Below are 24137 nucleotides of genomic sequence, written 5' to 3' on the forward strand. Positions count from 1 at the left end.
CACCCCCCCCCCCCCCCACCCCCCCCCCCCCCCACCCCCCCCCCCCCCCACCCCCCCCCCCCCCCACCCCCCCCCCCCCCCACCCCCCCCCCCCCCCACCCCCCCCCCCCCCCACCCCCCCCCCCCCCCACCCCCCCCCCCCCCCACCCCCCCCCCCCCCCACCCCCCCCCCCCCCCACCCCCCCCCCCCCCCACCCCCCCCCCCCCCCACCCCCCCCCCCCCCCACCCCCCCCCCCCCCCACCCCCCCCCCCCCCCACCCCCCCCCCCCCCCACCCCCCCCCCCCCCCACCCCCCCCCCCCCCCACCCCCCCCCCCCCCCACCCCCCCCCCCCCCCACCCCCCCCCCCCCCCACCCCCCCCCCCCCCCACCCCCCCCCCCCCCCACCCCCCCCCCCCCCCACCCCCCCCCCCCCCCACCCCCCCCCCCCCCCACCCCCCCCCCCCCCCACCCCCCCCCCCCCCCACCCCCCCCCCCCCCCACCCCCCCCCCCCCCCACCCCCCCCCCCCCCCACCCCCCCCCCCCCCCACCCCCCCCCCCCCCCACCCCCCCCCCCCCCCACCCCCCCCCCCCCCCACCCCCCCCCCCCCCCACCCCCCCCCCCCCCCACCCCCCCCCCCCCCCACCCCCCCCCCCCCCCACCCCCCCCCCCCCCCACCCCCCCCCCCCCCCACCCCCCCCCCCCCCCACCCCCCCCCCCCCCCACCCCCCCCCCCCCCCACCCCCCCCCCCCCCCACCCCCCCCCCCCCCCACCCCCCCCCCCCCCCACCCCCCCCCCCCCCCACCCCCCCCCCCCCCCACCCCCCCCCCCCCCCACCCCCCCCCCCCCCCACCCCCCCCCCCCCCCACCCCCCCCCCCCCCCACCCCCCCCCCCCCCCACCCCCCCCCCCCCCCACCCCCCCCCCCCCCCACCCCCCCCCCCCCCCACCCCCCCCCCCCCCCACCCCCCCCCCCCCCCACCCCCCCCCCCCCCCACCCCCCCCCCCCCCCACCCCCCCCCCCCCCCACCCCCCCCCCCCCCCACCCCCCCCCCCCCCCACCCCCCCCCCCCCCCACCCCCCCCCCCCCCCACCCCCCCCCCCCCCCACCCCCCCCCCCCCCCACCCCCCCCCCCCCCCACCCCCCCCCCCCCCCACCCCCCCCCCCCCCCACCCCCCCCCCCCCCCACCCCCCCCCCCCCCCACCCCCCCCCCCCCCCACCCCCCCCCCCCCCCACCCCCCCCCCCCCCCACCCCCCCCCCCCCCCACCCCCCCCCCCCCCCACCCCCCCCCCCCCCCACCCCCCCCCCCCCCCACCCCCCCCCCCCCCCACCCCCCCCCCCCCCCACCCCCCCCCCCCCCCACCCCCCCCCCCCCCCACCCCCCCCCCCCCCCACCCCCCCCCCCCCCCACCCCCCCCCCCCCCCACCCCCCCCCCCCCCCACCCCCCCCCCCCCCCACCCCCCCCCCCCCCCACCCCCCCCCCCCCCCACCCCCCCCCCCCCCCACCCCCCCCCCCCCCCACCCCCCCCCCCCCCCACCCCCCCCCCCCCCCACCCCCCCCCCCCCCCACCCCCCCCCCCCCCCACCCCCCCCCCCCCCCACCCCCCCCCCCCCCCACCCCCCCCCCCCCCCACCCCCCCCCCCCCCCACCCCCCCCCCCCCCCACCCCCCCCCCCCCCCACCCCCCCCCCCCCCCACCCCCCCCCCCCCCCACCCCCCCCCCCCCCCACCCCCCCCCCCCCCCACCCCCCCCCCCCCCCACCCCCCCCCCCCCCCACCCCCCCCCCCCCCCACCCCCCCCCCCCCCCACCCCCCCCCCCCCCCACCCCCCCCCCCCCCCACCCCCCCCCCCCCCCACCCCCCCCCCCCCCCACCCCCCCCCCCCCCCACCCCCCCCCCCCCCCACCCCCCCCCCCCCCCACCCCCCCCCCCCCCCACCCCCCCCCCCCCCCACCCCCCCCCCCCCCCACCCCCCCCCCCCCCCACCCCCCCCCCCCCCCACCCCCCCCCCCCCCCACCCCCCCCCCCCCCCACCCCCCCCCCCCCCCACCCCCCCCCCCCCCCACCCCCCCCCCCCCCCACCCCCCCCCCCCCCCACCCCCCCCCCCCCCCACCCCCCCCCCCCCCCACCCCCCCCCCCCCCCACCCCCCCCCCCCCCCACCCCCCCCCCCCCCCACCCCCCCCCCCCCCCACCCCCCCCCCCCCCCACCCCCCCCCCCCCCCACCCCCCCCCCCCCCCACCCCCCCCCCCCCCCACCCCCCCCCCCCCCCACCCCCCCCCCCCCCCACCCCCCCCCCCCCCCACCCCCCCCCCCCCCCACCCCCCCCCCCCCCCACCCCCCCCCCCCCCCACCCCCCCCCCCCCCCACCCCCCCCCCCCCCCACCCCCCCCCCCCCCCACCCCCCCCCCCCCCCACCCCCCCCCCCCCCCACCCCCCCCCCCCCCCACCCCCCCCCCCCCCCACCCCCCCCCCCCCCCACCCCCCCCCCCCCCCACCCCCCCCCCCCCCCACCCCCCCCCCCCCCCACCCCCCCCCCCCCCCACCCCCCCCCCCCCCCACCCCCCCCCCCCCCCACCCCCCCCCCCCCCCACCCCCCCCCCCCCCCACCCCCCCCCCCCCCCACCCCCCCCCCCCCCCACCCCCCCCCCCCCCCACCCCCCCCCCCCCCCACCCCCCCCCCCCCCCACCCCCCCCCCCCCCCACCCCCCCCCCCCCCCACCCCCCCCCCCCCCCACCCCCCCCCCCCCCCACCCCCCCCCCCCCCCACCCCCCCCCCCCCCCACCCCCCCCCCCCCCCACCCCCCCCCCCCCCCACCCCCCCCCCCCCCCACCCCCCCCCCCCCCCACCCCCCCCCCCCCCCACCCCCCCCCCCCCCCACCCCCCCCCCCCCCCACCCCCCCCCCCCCCCACCCCCCCCCCCCCCCACCCCCCCCCCCCCCCACCCCCCCCCCCCCCCACCCCCCCCCCCCCCCACCCCCCCCCCCCCCCACCCCCCCCCCCCCCCACCCCCCCCCCCCCCCACCCCCCCCCCCCCCCACCCCCCCCCCCCCCCACCCCCCCCCCCCCCCACCCCCCCCCCCCCCCACCCCCCCCCCCCCCCACCCCCCCCCCCCCCCACCCCCCCCCCCCCCCACCCCCCCCCCCCCCCACCCCCCCCCCCCCCCACCCCCCCCCCCCCCCACCCCCCCCCCCCCCCACCCCCCCCCCCCCCCACCCCCCCCCCCCCCCACCCCCCCCCCCCCCCACCCCCCCCCCCCCCCACCCCCCCCCCCCCCCACCCCCCCCCCCCCCCACCCCCCCCCCCCCCCACCCCCCCCCCCCCCCACCCCCCCCCCCCCCCACCCCCCCCCCCCCCCACCCCCCCCCCCCCCCACCCCCCCCCCCCCCCACCCCCCCCCCCCCCCACCCCCCCCCCCCCCCACCCCCCCCCCCCCCCACCCCCCCCCCCCCCCACCCCCCCCCCCCCCCACCCCCCCCCCCCCCCACCCCCCCCCCCCCCCACCCCCCCCCCCCCCCACCCCCCCCCCCCCCCACCCCCCCCCCCCCCCACCCCCCCCCCCCCCCACCCCCCCCCCCCCCCACCCCCCCCCCCCCCCACCCCCCCCCCCCCCCACCCCCCCCCCCCCCCACCCCCCCCCCCCCCCACCCCCCCCCCCCCCCACCCCCCCCCCCCCCCACCCCCCCCCCCCCCCACCCCCCCCCCCCCCCACCCCCCCCCCCCCCCACCCCCCCCCCCCCCCACCCCCCCCCCCCCCCACCCCCCCCCCCCCCCACCCCCCCCCCCCCCCACCCCCCCCCCCCCCCACCCCCCCCCCCCCCCACCCCCCCCCCCCCCCACCCCCCCCCCCCCCCACCCCCCCCCCCCCCCACCCCCCCCCCCCCCCACCCCCCCCCCCCCCCACCCCCCCCCCCCCCCACCCCCCCCCCCCCCCACCCCCCCCCCCCCCCACCCCCCCCCCCCCCCACCCCCCCCCCCCCCCACCCCCCCCCCCCCCCACCCCCCCCCCCCCCCACCCCCCCCCCCCCCCACCCCCCCCCCCCCCCACCCCCCCCCCCCCCCACCCCCCCCCCCCCCCACCCCCCCCCCCCCCCACCCCCCCCCCCCCCCACCCCCCCCCCCCCCCACCCCCCCCCCCCCCCACCCCCCCCCCCCCCCACCCCCCCCCCCCCCCACCCCCCCCCCCCCCCACCCCCCCCCCCCCCCACCCCCCCCCCCCCCCACCCCCCCCCCCCCCCACCCCCCCCCCCCCCCACCCCCCCCCCCCCCCACCCCCCCCCCCCCCCACCCCCCCCCCCCCCCACCCCCCCCCCCCCCCACCCCCCCCCCCCCCCACCCCCCCCCCCCCCCACCCCCCCCCCCCCCCACCCCCCCCCCCCCCCACCCCCCCCCCCCCCCACCCCCCCCCCCCCCCACCCCCCCCCCCCCCCACCCCCCCCCCCCCCCACCCCCCCCCCCCCCCACCCCCCCCCCCCCCCACCCCCCCCCCCCCCCACCCCCCCCCCCCCCCACCCCCCCCCCCCCCCACCCCCCCCCCCCCCCACCCCCCCCCCCCCCCACCCCCCCCCCCCCCCACCCCCCCCCCCCCCCACCCCCCCCCCCCCCCACCCCCCCCCCCCCCCACCCCCCCCCCCCCCCACCCCCCCCCCCCCCCACCCCCCCCCCCCCCCACCCCCCCCCCCCCCCACCCCCCCCCCCCCCCACCCCCCCCCCCCCCCACCCCCCCCCCCCCCCACCCCCCCCCCCCCCCACCCCCCCCCCCCCCCACCCCCCCCCCCCCCCACCCCCCCCCCCCCCCACCCCCCCCCCCCCCCACCCCCCCCCCCCCCCACCCCCCCCCCCCCCCACCCCCCCCCCCCCCCACCCCCCCCCCCCCCCACCCCCCCCCCCCCCCACCCCCCCCCCCCCCCACCCCCCCCCCCCCCCACCCCCCCCCCCCCCCACCCCCCCCCCCCCCCACCCCCCCCCCCCCCCACCCCCCCCCCCCCCCACCCCCCCCCCCCCCCACCCCCCCCCCCCCCCACCCCCCCCCCCCCCCACCCCCCCCCCCCCCCACCCCCCCCCCCCCCCACCCCCCCCCCCCCCCACCCCCCCCCCCCCCCACCCCCCCCCCCCCCCACCCCCCCCCCCCCCCACCCCCCCCCCCCCCCACCCCCCCCCCCCCCCACCCCCCCCCCCCCCCACCCCCCCCCCCCCCCACCCCCCCCCCCCCCCACCCCCCCCCCCCCCCACCCCCCCCCCCCCCCACCCCCCCCCCCCCCCACCCCCCCCCCCCCCCACCCCCCCCCCCCCCCACCCCCCCCCCCCCCCACCCCCCCCCCCCCCCACCCCCCCCCCCCCCCACCCCCCCCCCCCCCCACCCCCCCCCCCCCCCACCCCCCCCCCCCCCCACCCCCCCCCCCCCCCACCCCCCCCCCCCCCCACCCCCCCCCCCCCCCACCCCCCCCCCCCCCCACCCCCCCCCCCCCCCACCCCCCCCCCCCCCCACCCCCCCCCCCCCCCACCCCCCCCCCCCCCCACCCCCCCCCCCCCCCACCCCCCCCCCCCCCCACCCCCCCCCCCCCCCACCCCCCCCCCCCCCCACCCCCCCCCCCCCCCACCCCCCCCCCCCCCCACCCCCCCCCCCCCCCACCCCCCCCCCCCCCCACCCCCCCCCCCCCCCACCCCCCCCCCCCCCCACCCCCCCCCCCCCCCACCCCCCCCCCCCCCCACCCCCCCCCCCCCCCACCCCCCCCCCCCCCCACCCCCCCCCCCCCCCACCCCCCCCCCCCCCCACCCCCCCCCCCCCCCACCCCCCCCCCCCCCCACCCCCCCCCCCCCCCACCCCCCCCCCCCCCCACCCCCCCCCCCCCCCACCCCCCCCCCCCCCCACCCCCCCCCCCCCCCACCCCCCCCCCCCCCCACCCCCCCCCCCCCCCACCCCCCCCCCCCCCCACCCCCCCCCCCCCCCACCCCCCCCCCCCCCCACCCCCCCCCCCCCCCACCCCCCCCCCCCCCCACCCCCCCCCCCCCCCACCCCCCCCCCCCCCCACCCCCCCCCCCCCCCACCCCCCCCCCCCCCCACCCCCCCCCCCCCCCACCCCCCCCCCCCCCCACCCCCCCCCCCCCCCACCCCCCCCCCCCCCCACCCCCCCCCCCCCCCACCCCCCCCCCCCCCCACCCCCCCCCCCCCCCACCCCCCCCCCCCCCCACCCCCCCCCCCCCCCACCCCCCCCCCCCCCCACCCCCCCCCCCCCCCACCCCCCCCCCCCCCCACCCCCCCCCCCCCCCACCCCCCCCCCCCCCCACCCCCCCCCCCCCCCACCCCCCCCCCCCCCCACCCCCCCCCCCCCCCACCCCCCCCCCCCCCCACCCCCCCCCCCCCCCACCCCCCCCCCCCCCCACCCCCCCCCCCCCCCACCCCCCCCCCCCCCCACCCCCCCCCCCCCCCACCCCCCCCCCCCCCCACCCCCCCCCCCCCCCACCCCCCCCCCCCCCCACCCCCCCCCCCCCCCACCCCCCCCCCCCCCCACCCCCCCCCCCCCCCACCCCCCCCCCCCCCCACCCCCCCCCCCCCCCACCCCCCCCCCCCCCCACCCCCCCCCCCCCCCACCCCCCCCCCCCCCCACCCCCCCCCCCCCCCACCCCCCCCCCCCCCCACCCCCCCCCCCCCCCACCCCCCCCCCCCCCCACCCCCCCCCCCCCCCACCCCCCCCCCCCCCCACCCCCCCCCCCCCCCACCCCCCCCCCCCCCCACCCCCCCCCCCCCCCACCCCCCCCCCCCCCCACCCCCCCCCCCCCCCACCCCCCCCCCCCCCCACCCCCCCCCCCCCCCACCCCCCCCCCCCCCCACCCCCCCCCCCCCCCACCCCCCCCCCCCCCCACCCCCCCCCCCCCCCACCCCCCCCCCCCCCCACCCCCCCCCCCCCCCACCCCCCCCCCCCCCCACCCCCCCCCCCCCCCACCCCCCCCCCCCCCCACCCCCCCCCCCCCCCACCCCCCCCCCCCCCCACCCCCCCCCCCCCCCACCCCCCCCCCCCCCCACCCCCCCCCCCCCCCACCCCCCCCCCCCCCCACCCCCCCCCCCCCCCACCCCCCCCCCCCCCCACCCCCCCCCCCCCCCACCCCCCCCCCCCCCCACCCCCCCCCCCCCCCACCCCCCCCCCCCCCCACCCCCCCCCCCCCCCACCCCCCCCCCCCCCCACCCCCCCCCCCCCCCACCCCCCCCCCCCCCCACCCCCCCCCCCCCCCACCCCCCCCCCCCCCCACCCCCCCCCCCCCCCACCCCCCCCCCCCCCCACCCCCCCCCCCCCCCACCCCCCCCCCCCCCCACCCCCCCCCCCCCCCACCCCCCCCCCCCCCCACCCCCCCCCCCCCCCACCCCCCCCCCCCCCCACCCCCCCCCCCCCCCACCCCCCCCCCCCCCCACCCCCCCCCCCCCCCACCCCCCCCCCCCCCCACCCCCCCCCCCCCCCACCCCCCCCCCCCCCCACCCCCCCCCCCCCCCACCCCCCCCCCCCCCCACCCCCCCCCCCCCCCACCCCCCCCCCCCCCCACCCCCCCCCCCCCCCACCCCCCCCCCCCCCCACCCCCCCCCCCCCCCACCCCCCCCCCCCCCCACCCCCCCCCCCCCCCACCCCCCCCCCCCCCCACCCCCCCCCCCCCCCACCCCCCCCCCCCCCCACCCCCCCCCCCCCCCACCCCCCCCCCCCCCCACCCCCCCCCCCCCCCACCCCCCCCCCCCCCCACCCCCCCCCCCCCCCACCCCCCCCCCCCCCCACCCCCCCCCCCCCCCACCCCCCCCCCCCCCCACCCCCCCCCCCCCCCACCCCCCCCCCCCCCCACCCCCCCCCCCCCCCACCCCCCCCCCCCCCCACCCCCCCCCCCCCCCACCCCCCCCCCCCCCCACCCCCCCCCCCCCCCACCCCCCCCCCCCCCCACCCCCCCCCCCCCCCACCCCCCCCCCCCCCCACCCCCCCCCCCCCCCACCCCCCCCCCCCCCCACCCCCCCCCCCCCCCACCCCCCCCCCCCCCCACCCCCCCCCCCCCCCACCCCCCCCCCCCCCCACCCCCCCCCCCCCCCACCCCCCCCCCCCCCCACCCCCCCCCCCCCCCACCCCCCCCCCCCCCCACCCCCCCCCCCCCCCACCCCCCCCCCCCCCCACCCCCCCCCCCCCCCACCCCCCCCCCCCCCCACCCCCCCCCCCCCCCACCCCCCCCCCCCCCCACCCCCCCCCCCCCCCACCCCCCCCCCCCCCCACCCCCCCCCCCCCCCACCCCCCCCCCCCCCCACCCCCCCCCCCCCCCACCCCCCCCCCCCCCCACCCCCCCCCCCCCCCACCCCCCCCCCCCCCCACCCCCCCCCCCCCCCACCCCCCCCCCCCCCCACCCCCCCCCCCCCCCACCCCCCCCCCCCCCCACCCCCCCCCCCCCCCACCCCCCCCCCCCCCCACCCCCCCCCCCCCCCACCCCCCCCCCCCCCCACCCCCCCCCCCCCCCACCCCCCCCCCCCCCCACCCCCCCCCCCCCCCACCCCCCCCCCCCCCCACCCCCCCCCCCCCCCACCCCCCCCCCCCCCCACCCCCCCCCCCCCCCACCCCCCCCCCCCCCCACCCCCCCCCCCCCCCACCCCCCCCCCCCCCCACCCCCCCCCCCCCCCACCCCCCCCCCCCCCCACCCCCCCCCCCCCCCACCCCCCCCCCCCCCCACCCCCCCCCCCCCCCACCCCCCCCCCCCCCCACCCCCCCCCCCCCCCACCCCCCCCCCCCCCCACCCCCCCCCCCCCCCACCCCCCCCCCCCCCCACCCCCCCCCCCCCCCACCCCCCCCCCCCCCCACCCCCCCCCCCCCCCACCCCCCCCCCCCCCCACCCCCCCCCCCCCCCACCCCCCCCCCCCCCCACCCCCCCCCCCCCCCACCCCCCCCCCCCCCCACCCCCCCCCCCCCCCACCCCCCCCCCCCCCCACCCCCCCCCCCCCCCACCCCCCCCCCCCCCCACCCCCCCCCCCCCCCACCCCCCCCCCCCCCCACCCCCCCCCCCCCCCACCCCCCCCCCCCCCCACCCCCCCCCCCCCCCACCCCCCCCCCCCCCCACCCCCCCCCCCCCCCACCCCCCCCCCCCCCCACCCCCCCCCCCCCCCACCCCCCCCCCCCCCCACCCCCCCCCCCCCCCACCCCCCCCCCCCCCCACCCCCCCCCCCCCCCACCCCCCCCCCCCCCCACCCCCCCCCCCCCCCACCCCCCCCCCCCCCCACCCCCCCCCCCCCCCACCCCCCCCCCCCCCCACCCCCCCCCCCCCCCACCCCCCCCCCCCCCCACCCCCCCCCCCCCCCACCCCCCCCCCCCCCCACCCCCCCCCCCCCCCACCCCCCCCCCCCCCCACCCCCCCCCCCCCCCACCCCCCCCCCCCCCCACCCCCCCCCCCCCCCACCCCCCCCCCCCCCCACCCCCCCCCCCCCCCACCCCCCCCCCCCCCCACCCCCCCCCCCCCCCACCCCCCCCCCCCCCCACCCCCCCCCCCCCCCACCCCCCCCCCCCCCCACCCCCCCCCCCCCCCACCCCCCCCCCCCCCCACCCCCCCCCCCCCCCACCCCCCCCCCCCCCCACCCCCCCCCCCCCCCACCCCCCCCCCCCCCCACCCCCCCCCCCCCCCACCCCCCCCCCCCCCCACCCCCCCCCCCCCCCACCCCCCCCCCCCCCCACCCCCCCCCCCCCCCACCCCCCCCCCCCCCCACCCCCCCCCCCCCCCACCCCCCCCCCCCCCCACCCCCCCCCCCCCCCACCCCCCCCCCCCCCCACCCCCCCCCCCCCCCACCCCCCCCCCCCCCCACCCCCCCCCCCCCCCACCCCCCCCCCCCCCCACCCCCCCCCCCCCCCACCCCCCCCCCCCCCCACCCCCCCCCCCCCCCACCCCCCCCCCCCCCCACCCCCCCCCCCCCCCACCCCCCCCCCCCCCCACCCCCCCCCCCCCCCACCCCCCCCCCCCCCCACCCCCCCCCCCCCCCACCCCCCCCCCCCCCCACCCCCCCCCCCCCCCACCCCCCCCCCCCCCCACCCCCCCCCCCCCCCACCCCCCCCCCCCCCCACCCCCCCCCCCCCCCACCCCCCCCCCCCCCCACCCCCCCCCCCCCCCACCCCCCCCCCCCCCCACCCCCCCCCCCCCCCACCCCCCCCCCCCCCCACCCCCCCCCCCCCCCACCCCCCCCCCCCCCCACCCCCCCCCCCCCCCACCCCCCCCCCCCCCCACCCCCCCCCCCCCCCACCCCCCCCCCCCCCCACCCCCCCCCCCCCCCACCCCCCCCCCCCCCCACCCCCCCCCCCCCCCACCCCCCCCCCCCCCCACCCCCCCCCCCCCCCACCCCCCCCCCCCCCCACCCCCCCCCCCCCCCACCCCCCCCCCCCCCCACCCCCCCCCCCCCCCACCCCCCCCCCCCCCCACCCCCCCCCCCCCCCACCCCCCCCCCCCCCCACCCCCCCCCCCCCCCACCCCCCCCCCCCCCCACCCCCCCCCCCCCCCACCCCCCCCCCCCCCCACCCCCCCCCCCCCCCACCCCCCCCCCCCCCCACCCCCCCCCCCCCCCACCCCCCCCCCCCCCCACCCCCCCCCCCCCCCACCCCCCCCCCCCCCCACCCCCCCCCCCCCCCACCCCCCCCCCCCCCCACCCCCCCCCCCCCCCACCCCCCCCCCCCCCCACCCCCCCCCCCCCCCACCCCCCCCCCCCCCCACCCCCCCCCCCCCCCACCCCCCCCCCCCCCCACCCCCCCCCCCCCCCACCCCCCCCCCCCCCCACCCCCCCCCCCCCCCACCCCCCCCCCCCCCCACCCCCCCCCCCCCCCACCCCCCCCCCCCCCCACCCCCCCCCCCCCCCACCCCCCCCCCCCCCCACCCCCCCCCCCCCCCACCCCCCCCCCCCCCCACCCCCCCCCCCCCCCACCCCCCCCCCCCCCCACCCCCCCCCCCCCCCACCCCCCCCCCCCCCCACCCCCCCCCCCCCCCACCCCCCCCCCCCCCCACCCCCCCCCCCCCCCACCCCCCCCCCCCCCCACCCCCCCCCCCCCCCACCCCCCCCCCCCCCCACCCCCCCCCCCCCCCACCCCCCCCCCCCCCCACCCCCCCCCCCCCCCACCCCCCCCCCCCCCCACCCCCCCCCCCCCCCACCCCCCCCCCCCCCCACCCCCCCCCCCCCCCACCCCCCCCCCCCCCCACCCCCCCCCCCCCCCACCCCCCCCCCCCCCCACCCCCCCCCCCCCCCACCCCCCCCCCCCCCCACCCCCCCCCCCCCCCACCCCCCCCCCCCCCCACCCCCCCCCCCCCCCACCCCCCCCCCCCCCCACCCCCCCCCCCCCCCACCCCCCCCCCCCCCCACCCCCCCCCCCCCCCACCCCCCCCCCCCCCCACCCCCCCCCCCCCCCACCCCCCCCCCCCCCCACCCCCCCCCCCCCCCACCCCCCCCCCCCCCCACCCCCCCCCCCCCCCACCCCCCCCCCCCCCCACCCCCCCCCCCCCCCACCCCCCCCCCCCCCCACCCCCCCCCCCCCCCACCCCCCCCCCCCCCCACCCCCCCCCCCCCCCACCCCCCCCCCCCCCCACCCCCCCCCCCCCCCACCCCCCCCCCCCCCCACCCCCCCCCCCCCCCACCCCCCCCCCCCCCCACCCCCCCCCCCCCCCACCCCCCCCCCCCCCCACCCCCCCCCCCCCCCACCCCCCCCCCCCCCCACCCCCCCCCCCCCCCACCCCCCCCCCCCCCCACCCCCCCCCCCCCCCACCCCCCCCCCCCCCCACCCCCCCCCCCCCCCACCCCCCCCCCCCCCCACCCCCCCCCCCCCCCACCCCCCCCCCCCCCCACCCCCCCCCCCCCCCACCCCCCCCCCCCCCCACCCCCCCCCCCCCCCACCCCCCCCCCCCCCCACCCCCCCCCCCCCCCACCCCCCCCCCCCCCCACCCCCCCCCCCCCCCACCCCCCCCCCCCCCCACCCCCCCCCCCCCCCACCCCCCCCCCCCCCCACCCCCCCCCCCCCCCACCCCCCCCCCCCCCCACCCCCCCCCCCCCCCACCCCCCCCCCCCCCCACCCCCCCCCCCCCCCACCCCCCCCCCCCCCCACCCCCCCCCCCCCCCACCCCCCCCCCCCCCCACCCCCCCCCCCCCCCACCCCCCCCCCCCCCCACCCCCCCCCCCCCCCACCCCCCCCCCCCCCCACCCCCCCCCCCCCCCACCCCCCCCCCCCCCCACCCCCCCCCCCCCCCACCCCCCCCCCCCCCCACCCCCCCCCCCCCCCACCCCCCCCCCCCCCCACCCCCCCCCCCCCCCACCCCCCCCCCCCCCCACCCCCCCCCCCCCCCACCCCCCCCCCCCCCCACCCCCCCCCCCCCCCACCCCCCCCCCCCCCCACCCCCCCCCCCCCCCACCCCCCCCCCCCCCCACCCCCCCCCCCCCCCACCCCCCCCCCCCCCCACCCCCCCCCCCCCCCACCCCCCCCCCCCCCCACCCCCCCCCCCCCCCACCCCCCCCCCCCCCCACCCCCCCCCCCCCCCACCCCCCCCCCCCCCCACCCCCCCCCCCCCCCACCCCCCCCCCCCCCCACCCCCCCCCCCCCCCACCCCCCCCCCCCCCCACCCCCCCCCCCCCCCACCCCCCCCCCCCCCCACCCCCCCCCCCCCCCACCCCCCCCCCCCCCCACCCCCCCCCCCCCCCACCCCCCCCCCCCCCCACCCCCCCCCCCCCCCACCCCCCCCCCCCCCCACCCCCCCCCCCCCCCACCCCCCCCCCCCCCCACCCCCCCCCCCCCCCACCCCCCCCCCCCCCCACCCCCCCCCCCCCCCACCCCCCCCCCCCCCCACCCCCCCCCCCCCCCACCCCCCCCCCCCCCCACCCCCCCCCCCCCCCACCCCCCCCCCCCCCCACCCCCCCCCCCCCCCACCCCCCCCCCCCCCCACCCCCCCCCCCCCCCACCCCCCCCCCCCCCCACCCCCCCCCCCCCCCACCCCCCCCCCCCCCCACCCCCCCCCCCCCCCACCCCCCCCCCCCCCCACCCCCCCCCCCCCCCACCCCCCCCCCCCCCCACCCCCCCCCCCCCCCACCCCCCCCCCCCCCCACCCCCCCCCCCCCCCACCCCCCCCCCCCCCCACCCCCCCCCCCCCCCACCCCCCCCCCCCCCCACCCCCCCCCCCCCCCACCCCCCCCCCCCCCCACCCCCCCCCCCCCCCACCCCCCCCCCCCCCCACCCCCCCCCCCCCCCACCCCCCCCCCCCCCCACCCCCCCCCCCCCCCACCCCCCCCCCCCCCCACCCCCCCCCCCCCCCACCCCCCCCCCCCCCCACCCCCCCCCCCCCCCACCCCCCCCCCCCCCCACCCCCCCCCCCCCCCACCCCCCCCCCCCCCCACCCCCCCCCCCCCCCACCCCCCCCCCCCCCCACCCCCCCCCCCCCCCACCCCCCCCCCCCCCCACCCCCCCCCCCCCCCACCCCCCCCCCCCCCCACCCCCCCCCCCCCCCACCCCCCCCCCCCCCCACCCCCCCCCCCCCCCACCCCCCCCCCCCCCCACCCCCCCCCCCCCCCACCCCCCCCCCCCCCCACCCCCCCCCCCCCCCACCCCCCCCCCCCCCCACCCCCCCCCCCCCCCACCCCCCCCCCCCCCCACCCCCCCCCCCCCCCACCCCCCCCCCCCCCCACCCCCCCCCCCCCCCACCCCCCCCCCCCCCCACCCCCCCCCCCCCCCACCCCCCCCCCCCCCCACCCCCCCCCCCCCCCACCCCCCCCCCCCCCCACCCCCCCCCCCCCCCACCCCCCCCCCCCCCCACCCCCCCCCCCCCCCACCCCCCCCCCCCCCCACCCCCCCCCCCCCCCACCCCCCCCCCCCCCCACCCCCCCCCCCCCCCACCCCCCCCCCCCCCCACCCCCCCCCCCCCCCACCCCCCCCCCCCCCCACCCCCCCCCCCCCCCACCCCCCCCCCCCCCCACCCCCCCCCCCCCCCACCCCCCCCCCCCCCCACCCCCCCCCCCCCCCACCCCCCCCCCCCCCCACCCCCCCCCCCCCCCACCCCCCCCCCCCCCCACCCCCCCCCCCCCCCACCCCCCCCCCCCCCCACCCCCCCCCCCCCCCACCCCCCCCCCCCCCCACCCCCCCCCCCCCCCACCCCCCCCCCCCCCCACCCCCCCCCCCCCCCACCCCCCCCCCCCCCCACCCCCCCCCCCCCCCACCCCCCCCCCCCCCCACCCCCCCCCCCCCCCACCCCCCCCCCCCCCCACCCCCCCCCCCCCCCACCCCCCCCCCCCCCCACCCCCCCCCCCCCCCACCCCCCCCCCCCCCCACCCCCCCCCCCCCCCACCCCCCCCCCCCCCCACCCCCCCCCCCCCCCACCCCCCCCCCCCCCCACCCCCCCCCCCCCCCACCCCCCCCCCCCCCCACCCCCCCCCCCCCCCACCCCCCCCCCCCCCCACCCCCCCCCCCCCCCACCCCCCCCCCCCCCCACCCCCCCCCCCCCCCACCCCCCCCCCCCCCCACCCCCCCCCCCCCCCACCCCCCCCCCCCCCCACCCCCCCCCCCCCCCACCCCCCCCCCCCCCCACCCCCCCCCCCCCCCACCCCCCCCCCCCCCCACCCCCCCCCCCCCCCACCCCCCCCCCCCCCCACCCCCCCCCCCCCCCACCCCCCCCCCCCCCCACCCCCCCCCCCCCCCACCCCCCCCCCCCCCCACCCCCCCCCCCCCCCACCCCCCCCCCCCCCCACCCCCCCCCCCCCCCACCCCCCCCCCCCCCCACCCCCCCCCCCCCCCACCCCCCCCCCCCCCCACCCCCCCCCCCCCCCACCCCCCCCCCCCCCCACCCCCCCCCCCCCCCACCCCCCCCCCCCCCCACCCCCCCCCCCCCCCACCCCCCCCCCCCCCCACCCCCCCCCCCCCCCACCCCCCCCCCCCCCCACCCCCCCCCCCCCCCACCCCCCCCCCCCCCCACCCCCCCCCCCCCCCACCCCCCCCCCCCCCCACCCCCCCCCCCCCCCACCCCCCCCCCCCCCCACCCCCCCCCCCCCCCACCCCCCCCCCCCCCCACCCCCCCCCCCCCCCACCCCCCCCCCCCCCCACCCCCCCCCCCCCCCACCCCCCCCCCCCCCCACCCCCCCCCCCCCCCACCCCCCCCCCCCCCCACCCCCCCCCCCCCCCACCCCCCCCCCCCCCCACCCCCCCCCCCCCCCACCCCCCCCCCCCCCCACCCCCCCCCCCCCCCACCCCCCCCCCCCCCCACCCCCCCCCCCCCCCACCCCCCCCCCCCCCCACCCCCCCCCCCCCCCACCCCCCCCCCCCCCCACCCCCCCCCCCCCCCACCCCCCCCCCCCCCCACCCCCCCCCCCCCCCACCCCCCCCCCCCCCCACCCCCCCCCCCCCCCACCCCCCCCCCCCCCCACCCCCCCCCCCCCCCACCCCCCCCCCCCCCCACCCCCCCCCCCCCCCACCCCCCCCCCCCCCCACCCCCCCCCCCCCCCACCCCCCCCCCCCCCCACCCCCCCCCCCCCCCACCCCCCCCCCCCCCCACCCCCCCCCCCCCCCACCCCCCCCCCCCCCCACCCCCCCCCCCCCCCACCCCCCCCCCCCCCCACCCCCCCCCCCCCCCACCCCCCCCCCCCCCCACCCCCCCCCCCCCCCACCCCCCCCCCCCCCCACCCCCCCCCCCCCCCACCCCCCCCCCCCCCCACCCCCCCCCCCCCCCACCCCCCCCCCCCCCCACCCCCCCCCCCCCCCACCCCCCCCCCCCCCCACCCCCCCCCCCCCCCACCCCCCCCCCCCCCCACCCCCCCCCCCCCCCACCCCCCCCCCCCCCCACCCCCCCCCCCCCCCACCCCCCCCCCCCCCCACCCCCCCCCCCCCCCACCCCCCCCCCCCCCCACCCCCCCCCCCCCCCACCCCCCCCCCCCCCCACCCCCCCCCCCCCCCACCCCCCCCCCCCCCCACCCCCCCCCCCCCCCACCCCCCCCCCCCCCCACCCCCCCCCCCCCCCACCCCCCCCCCCCCCCACCCCCCCCCCCCCCCACCCCCCCCCCCCCCCACCCCCCCCCCCCCCCACCCCCCCCCCCCCCCACCCCCCCCCCCCCCCACCCCCCCCCCCCCCCACCCCCCCCCCCCCCCACCCCCCCCCCCCCCCACCCCCCCCCCCCCCCACCCCCCCCCCCCCCCACCCCCCCCCCCCCCCACCCCCCCCCCCCCCCACCCCCCCCCCCCCCCACCCCCCCCCCCCCCCACCCCCCCCCCCCCCCACCCCCCCCCCCCCCCACCCCCCCCCCCCCCCACCCCCCCCCCCCCCCACCCCCCCCCCCCCCCACCCCCCCCCCCCCCCACCCCCCCCCCCCCCCACCCCCCCCCCCCCCCACCCCCCCCCCCCCCCACCCCCCCCCCCCCCCACCCCCCCCCCCCCCCACCCCCCCCCCCCCCCACCCCCCCCCCCCCCCACCCCCCCCCCCCCCCACCCCCCCCCCCCCCCACCCCCCCCCCCCCCCACCCCCCCCCCCCCCCACCCCCCCCCCCCCCCACCCCCCCCCCCCCCCACCCCCCCCCCCCCCCACCCCCCCCCCCCCCCACCCCCCCCCCCCCCCACCCCCCCCCCCCCCCACCCCCCCCCCCCCCCACCCCCCCCCCCCCCCACCCCCCCCCCCCCCCACCCCCCCCCCCCCCCACCCCCCCCCCCCCCCACCCCCCCCCCCCCCCACCCCCCCCCCCCCCCACCCCCCCCCCCCCCCACCCCCCCCCCCCCCCACCCCCCCCCCCCCCCACCCCCCCCCCCCCCCACCCCCCCCCCCCCCCACCCCCCCCCCCCCCCACCCCCCCCCCCCCCCACCCCCCCCCCCCCCCACCCCCCCCCCCCCCCACCCCCCCCCCCCCCCACCCCCCCCCCCCCCCACCCCCCCCCCCCCCCACCCCCCCCCCCCCCCACCCCCCCCCCCCCCCACCCCCCCCCCCCCCCACCCCCCCCCCCCCCCACCCCCCCCCCCCCCCACCCCCCCCCCCCCCCACCCCCCCCCCCCCCCACCCCCCCCCCCCCCCACCCCCCCCCCCCCCCACCCCCCCCCCCCCCCACCCCCCCCCCCCCCCACCCCCCCCCCCCCCCACCCCCCCCCCCCCCCACCCCCCCCCCCCCCCACCCCCCCCCCCCCCCACCCCCCCCCCCCCCCACCCCCCCCCCCCCCCACCCCCCCCCCCCCCCACCCCCCCCCCCCCCCACCCCCCCCCCCCCCCACCCCCCCCCCCCCCCACCCCCCCCCCCCCCCACCCCCCCCCCCCCCCACCCCCCCCCCCCCCCACCCCCCCCCCCCCCCACCCCCCCCCCCCCCCACCCCCCCCCCCCCCCACCCCCCCCCCCCCCCACCCCCCCCCCCCCCCACCCCCCCCCCCCCCCACCCCCCCCCCCCCCCACCCCCCCCCCCCCCCACCCCCCCCCCCCCCCACCCCCCCCCCCCCCCACCCCCCCCCCCCCCCACCCCCCCCCCCCCCCACCCCCCCCCCCCCCCACCCCCCCCCCCCCCCACCCCCCCCCCCCCCCACCCCCCCCCCCCCCCACCCCCCCCCCCCCCCACCCCCCCCCCCCCCCACCCCCCCCCCCCCCCACCCCCCCCCCCCCCCACCCCCCCCCCCCCCCACCCCCCCCCCCCCCCACCCCCCCCCCCCCCCACCCCCCCCCCCCCCCACCCCCCCCCCCCCCCACCCCCCCCCCCCCCCACCCCCCCCCCCCCCCACCCCCCCCCCCCCCCACCCCCCCCCCCCCCCACCCCCCCCCCCCCCCACCCCCCCCCCCCCCCACCCCCCCCCCCCCCCACCCCCCCCCCCCCCCACCCCCCCCCCCCCCCACCCCCCCCCCCCCCCACCCCCCCCCCCCCCCACCCCCCCCCCCCCCCACCCCCCCCCCCCCCCACCCCCCCCCCCCCCCACCCCCCCCCCCCCCCACCCCCCCCCCCCCCCACCCCCCCCCCCCCCCACCCCCCCCCCCCCCCACCCCCCCCCCCCCCCACCCCCCCCCCCCCCCACCCCCCCCCCCCCCCACCCCCCCCCCCCCCCACCCCCCCCCCCCCCCACCCCCCCCCCCCCCCACCCCCCCCCCCCCCCACCCCCCCCCCCCCCCACCCCCCCCCCCCCCCACCCCCCCCCCCCCCCACCCCCCCCCCCCCCCACCCCCCCCCCCCCCCACCCCCCCCCCCCCCCACCCCCCCCCCCCCCCACCCCCCCCCCCCCCCACCCCCCCCCCCCCCCACCCCCCCCCCCCCCCACCCCCCCCCCCCCCCACCCCCCCCCCCCCCCACCCCCCCCCCCCCCCACCCCCCCCCCCCCCCACCCCCCCCCCCCCCCACCCCCCCCCCCCCCCACCCCCCCCCCCCCCCACCCCCCCCCCCCCCCACCCCCCCCCCCCCCCACCCCCCCCCCCCCCCACCCCCCCCCCCCCCCACCCCCCCCCCCCCCCACCCCCCCCCCCCCCCACCCCCCCCCCCCCCCACCCCCCCCCCCCCCCACCCCCCCCCCCCCCCACCCCCCCCCCCCCCCACCCCCCCCCCCCCCCACCCCCCCCCCCCCCCACCCCCCCCCCCCCCCACCCCCCCCCCCCCCCACCCCCCCCCCCCCCCACCCCCCCCCCCCCCCACCCCCCCCCCCCCCCACCCCCCCCCCCCCCCACCCCCCCCCCCCCCCACCCCCCCCCCCCCCCACCCCCCCCCCCCCCCACCCCCCCCCCCCCCCACCCCCCCCCCCCCCCACCCCCCCCCCCCCCCACCCCCCCCCCCCCCCACCCCCCCCCCCCCCCACCCCCCCCCCCCCCCACCCCCCCCCCCCCCCACCCCCCCCCCCCCCCACCCCCCCCCCCCCCCACCCCCCCCCCCCCCCACCCCCCCCCCCCCCCACCCCCCCCCCCCCCCACCCCCCCCCCCCCCCACCCCCCCCCCCCCCCACCCCCCCCCCCCCCCACCCCCCCCCCCCCCCACCCCCCCCCCCCCCCACCCCCCCCCCCCCCCACCCCCCCCCCCCCCCACCCCCCCCCCCCCCCACCCCCCCCCCCCCCCACCCCCCCCCCCCCCCACCCCCCCCCCCCCCCACCCCCCCCCCCCCCCACCCCCCCCCCCCCCCACCCCCCCCCCCCCCCACCCCCCCCCCCCCCCACCCCCCCCCCCCCCCACCCCCCCCCCCCCCCACCCCCCCCCCCCCCCACCCCCCCCCCCCCCCACCCCCCCCCCCCCCCACCCCCCCCCCCCCCCACCCCCCCCCCCCCCCACCCCCCCCCCCCCCCACCCCCCCCCCCCCCCACCCCCCCCCCCCCCCACCCCCCCCCCCCCCCACCCCCCCCCCCCCCCACCCCCCCCCCCCCCCACCCCCCCCCCCCCCCACCCCCCCCCCCCCCCACCCCCCCCCCCCCCCACCCCCCCCCCCCCCCACCCCCCCCCCCCCCCACCCCCCCCCCCCCCCACCCCCCCCCCCCCCCACCCCCCCCCCCCCCCACCCCCCCCCCCCCCCACCCCCCCCCCCCCCCACCCCCCCCCCCCCCCACCCCCCCCCCCCCCCACCCCCCCCCCCCCCCACCCCCCCCCCCCCCCACCCCCCCCCCCCCCCACCCCCCCCCCCCCCCACCCCCCCCCCCCCCCACCCCCCCCCCCCCCCACCCCCCCCCCCCCCCACCCCCCCCCCCCCCCACCCCCCCCCCCCCCCACCCCCCCCCCCCCCCACCCCCCCCCCCCCCCACCCCCCCCCCCCCCCACCCCCCCCCCCCCCCACCCCCCCCCCCCCCCACCCCCCCCCCCCCCCACCCCCCCCCCCCCCCACCCCCCCCCCCCCCCACCCCCCCCCCCCCCCACCCCCCCCCCCCCCCACCCCCCCCCCCCCCCACCCCCCCCCCCCCCCACCCCCCCCCCCCCCCACCCCCCCCCCCCCCCACCCCCCCCCCCCCCCACCCCCCCCCCCCCCCACCCCCCCCCCCCCCCACCCCCCCCCCCCCCCACCCCCCCCCCCCCCCACCCCCCCCCCCCCCCACCCCCCCCCCCCCCCACCCCCCCCCCCCCCCACCCCCCCCCCCCCCCACCCCCCCCCCCCCCCACCCCCCCCCCCCCCCACCCCCCCCCCCCCCCACCCCCCCCCCCCCCCACCCCCCCCCCCCCCCACCCCCCCCCCCCCCCACCCCCCCCCCCCCCCACCCCCCCCCCCCCCCACCCCCCCCCCCCCCCACCCCCCCCCCCCCCCACCCCCCCCCCCCCCCACCCCCCCCCCCCCCCACCCCCCCCCCCCCCCACCCCCCCCCCCCCCCACCCCCCCCCCCCCCCACCCCCCCCCCCCCCCACCCCCCCCCCCCCCCACCCCCCCCCCCCCCCACCCCCCCCCCCCCCCACCCCCCCCCCCCCCCACCCCCCCCCCCCCCCACCCCCCCCCCCCCCCACCCCCCCCCCCCCCCACCCCCCCCCCCCCCCACCCCCCCCCCCCCCCACCCCCCCCCCCCCCCACCCCCCCCCCCCCCCACCCCCCCCCCCCCCCACCCCCCCCCCCCCCCACCCCCCCCCCCCCCCACCCCCCCCCCCCCCCACCCCCCCCCCCCCCCACCCCCCCCCCCCCCCACCCCCCCCCCCCCCCACCCCCCCCCCCCCCCACCCCCCCCCCCCCCCACCCCCCCCCCCCCCCACCCCCCCCCCCCCCCACCCCCCCCCCCCCCCACCCCCCCCCCCCCCCACCCCCCCCCCCCCCCACCCCCCCCCCCCCCCACCCCCCCCCCCCCCCACCCCCCCCCCCCCCCACCCCCCCCCCCCCCCACCCCCCCCCCCCCCCACCCCCCCCCCCCCCCACCCCCCCCCCCCCCCACCCCCCCCCCCCCCCACCCCCCCCCCCCCCCACCCCCCCCCCCCCCCACCCCCCCCCCCCCCCACCCCCCCCCCCCCCCACCCCCCCCCCCCCCCACCCCCCCCCCCCCCCACCCCCCCCCCCCCCCACCCCCCCCCCCCCCCACCCCCCCCCCCCCCCACCCCCCCCCCCCCCCACCCCCCCCCCCCCCCACCCCCCCCCCCCCCCACCCCCCCCCCCCCCCACCCCCCCCCCCCCCCACCCCCCCCCCCCCCCACCCCCCCCCCCCCCCACCCCCCCCCCCCCCCACCCCCCCCCCCCCCCACCCCCCCCCCCCCCCACCCCCCCCCCCCCCCACCCCCCCCCCCCCCCACCCCCCCCCCCCCCCACCCCCCCCCCCCCCCACCCCCCCCCCCCCCCACCCCCCCCCCCCCCCACCCCCCCCCCCCCCCACCCCCCCCCCCCCCCACCCCCCCCCCCCCCCACCCCCCCCCCCCCCCACCCCCCCCCCCCCCCACCCCCCCCCCCCCCCACCCCCCCCCCCCCCCACCCCCCCCCCCCCCCACCCCCCCCCCCCCCCACCCCCCCCCCCCCCCACCCCCCCCCCCCCCCACCCCCCCCCCCCCCCACCCCCCCCCCCCCCCACCCCCCCCCCCCCCCACCCCCCCCCCCCCCCACCCCCCCCCCCCCCCACCCCCCCCCCCCCCCACCCCCCCCCCCCCCCACCCCCCCCCCCCCCCACCCCCCCCCCCCCCCACCCCCCCCCCCCCCCACCCCCCCCCCCCCCCACCCCCCCCCCCCCCCACCCCCCCCCCCCCCCACCCCCCCCCCCCCCCACCCCCCCCCCCCCCCACCCCCCCCCCCCCCCACCCCCCCCCCCCCCCACCCCCCCCCCCCCCCACCCCCCCCCCCCCCCACCCCCCCCCCCCCCCACCCCCCCCCCCCCCCACCCCCCCCCCCCCCCACCCCCCCCCCCCCCCACCCCCCCCCCCCCCCACCCCCCCCCCCCCCCACCCCCCCCCCCCCCCACCCCCCCCCCCCCCCACCCCCCCCCCCCCCCACCCCCCCCCCCCCCCACCCCCCCCCCCCCCCACCCCCCCCCCCCCCCACCCCCCCCCCCCCCCACCCCCCCCCCCCCCCACCCCCCCCCCCCCCCACCCCCCCCCCCCCCCACCCCCCCCCCCCCCCACCCCCCCCCCCCCCCACCCCCCCCCCCCCCCACCCCCCCCCCCCCCCACCCCCCCCCCCCCCCACCCCCCCCCCCCCCCACCCCCCCCCCCCCCCACCCCCCCCCCCCCCCACCCCCCCCCCCCCCCACCCCCCCCCCCCCCCACCCCCCCCCCCCCCCACCCCCCCCCCCCCCCACCCCCCCCCCCCCCCACCCCCCCCCCCCCCCACCCCCCCCCCCCCCCACCCCCCCCCCCCCCCACCCCCCCCCCCCCCCACCCCCCCCCCCCCCCACCCCCCCCCCCCCCCACCCCCCCCCCCCCCCACCCCCCCCCCCCCCCACCCCCCCCCCCCCCCACCCCCCCCCCCCCCCACCCCCCCCCCCCCCCACCCCCCCCCCCCCCCACCCCCCCCCCCCCCCACCCCCCCCCCCCCCCACCCCCCCCCCCCCCCACCCCCCCCCCCCCCCACCCCCCCCCCCCCCCACCCCCCCCCCCCCCCACCCCCCCCCCCCCCCACCCCCCCCCCCCCCCACCCCCCCCCCCCCCCACCCCCCCCCCCCCCCACCCCCCCCCCCCCCCACCCCCCCCCCCCCCCACCCCCCCCCCCCCCCACCCCCCCCCCCCCCCACCCCCCCCCCCCCCCACCCCCCCCCCCCCCCACCCCCCCCCCCCCCCACCCCCCCCCCCCCCCACCCCCCCCCCCCCCCACCCCCCCCCCCCCCCACCCCCCCCCCCCCCCACCCCCCCCCCCCCCCACCCCCCCCCCCCCCCACCCCCCCCCCCCCCCACCCCCCCCCCCCCCCACCCCCCCCCCCCCCCACCCCCCCCCCCCCCCACCCCCCCCCCCCCCCACCCCCCCCCCCCCCCACCCCCCCCCCCCCCCACCCCCATTTTGGTTATAACTGAAACAACTATTATAAGAAGCACCTGAGTGCAGTTGTAGAATTACCTCAGGTAGGAGAAGTAGCACAATGGCTCATGCCCTAATAAAATAAGTCATTTATTACAACCTTCTTTGACCAATATGGATAATGATTTGATAATGCACCAACAAGAAGATTCTAGTAATGTACAGCTTAATGGTCCTCTATCTGCCAAACAGAGCGCTCTTGCCGCTAAGTGCCTACCTCTAATTGACTTCTAGACTGCTAGTTCCCACAATACTATCATCAGATACATTGGATTGAAATGGACGCTTATGACACAAGCGGAAACAGCTGAAACAGAGCCTCAGAAAGAGGGAGGTTAAGGGAACTCTGAGCAACCAACGGCTGGAAGCCCTCACCTTGACAGTGTCCAGAATACTTGGTCCCTCCCCCAAGAGTCTGTTGGTGGCATTCCTCCAGCTGTGCATGCAGCCTCCTCATAAGAGAACATCCTTCAATGGCTGCATACAGCATTCTCTACCAGCAATTTATAATTCCTGGATTCTTCCAATTGACGCCAAAAACAATTTGATTCTTCGGTTCTGTCTTGGAATATCTCGGGGCGGAGGAATAAATGCGGGAACCCAAACTTTCTCAAATATCTGAGAAAAGCAGATCTAATTCTCTTTACAGGAAACTTGGCTATATCATCCCATAGATTTTGAGGGCTACAGGGCCTTTCTGCTCCCCAGCAATTAAATGCAATAACCGGTCATTCTTCTGGTGGTCTCTGCATTTTAATTTCTGTCTCTCTGCCAGCAAAAAATTTATCAACCCCCTCCCACTTAATTCAAGCATTGCTGATTAATTGGGGCAAATCATCACTGATATTCATTATCACGTATATCCGCTTCTGGTGCTAATAATAACGCTCGCGGATGACCCGTGGCAAAATTCATCCTCGCTTGTTGAGGAGCTAGAACTAAAATATCCTTCAACTGAAATTACTATATTGGGGGATTTCTAATGCGAGAGAGGGTAATAATCTAACTCTCATATTTGGAACGTGAAGGTTATGATGATAACGATTATGTCTATTCACTCTTACTTCCATCAGAGCTACGCTATTCTTGAGGATACCCAGACCAATTACACTGCTAGGAATCTGATCGAATTCGCTTATCAAACATAACATGCCAGCGGCTCAATGGTCTAAAAATGCTATGACTGTTCTAATAATTTCACATTTGTTAGTACGCTGGGGAACAGTGTTATATAGGATTATTGTTTTATGTCACCAAAATTAAGAACTTCAGTCCAGTCTTTTTAAGATAGGGAGACCTTCTACTGTGA

The 24137-nt window shown here is 90.8% G+C and overlaps 1 protein-coding gene across 1 annotated transcript in view; it reads right to left on the minus strand.

Annotated features, from left to right (window-relative positions):
• SCAF4 (SR-related CTD associated factor 4) overlaps positions 1 to 23272 on the minus strand; it is an 89342-nt gene extending 66070 nt beyond the window's left edge. Inside the window, exon 1 of the mRNA XM_048494071.1 lies at positions 23204 to 23272. Coding sequence (XP_048350028.1) covers positions 23204 to 23272 — 69 coding nt within the window. The remainder of the gene's footprint in view (positions 1 to 23203) is intronic.
• Positions 23273 to 24137: the final 865 nt, after the last annotated feature.

The sequence above is a fragment of the Sphaerodactylus townsendi genome, linkage group LG04 (genome assembly GCF_021028975.2).
Source record: "Sphaerodactylus townsendi isolate TG3544 linkage group LG04, MPM_Stown_v2.3, whole genome shotgun sequence".
NCBI lineage: Eukaryota > Metazoa > Chordata > Lepidosauria > Squamata > Sphaerodactylidae > Sphaerodactylus > Sphaerodactylus townsendi.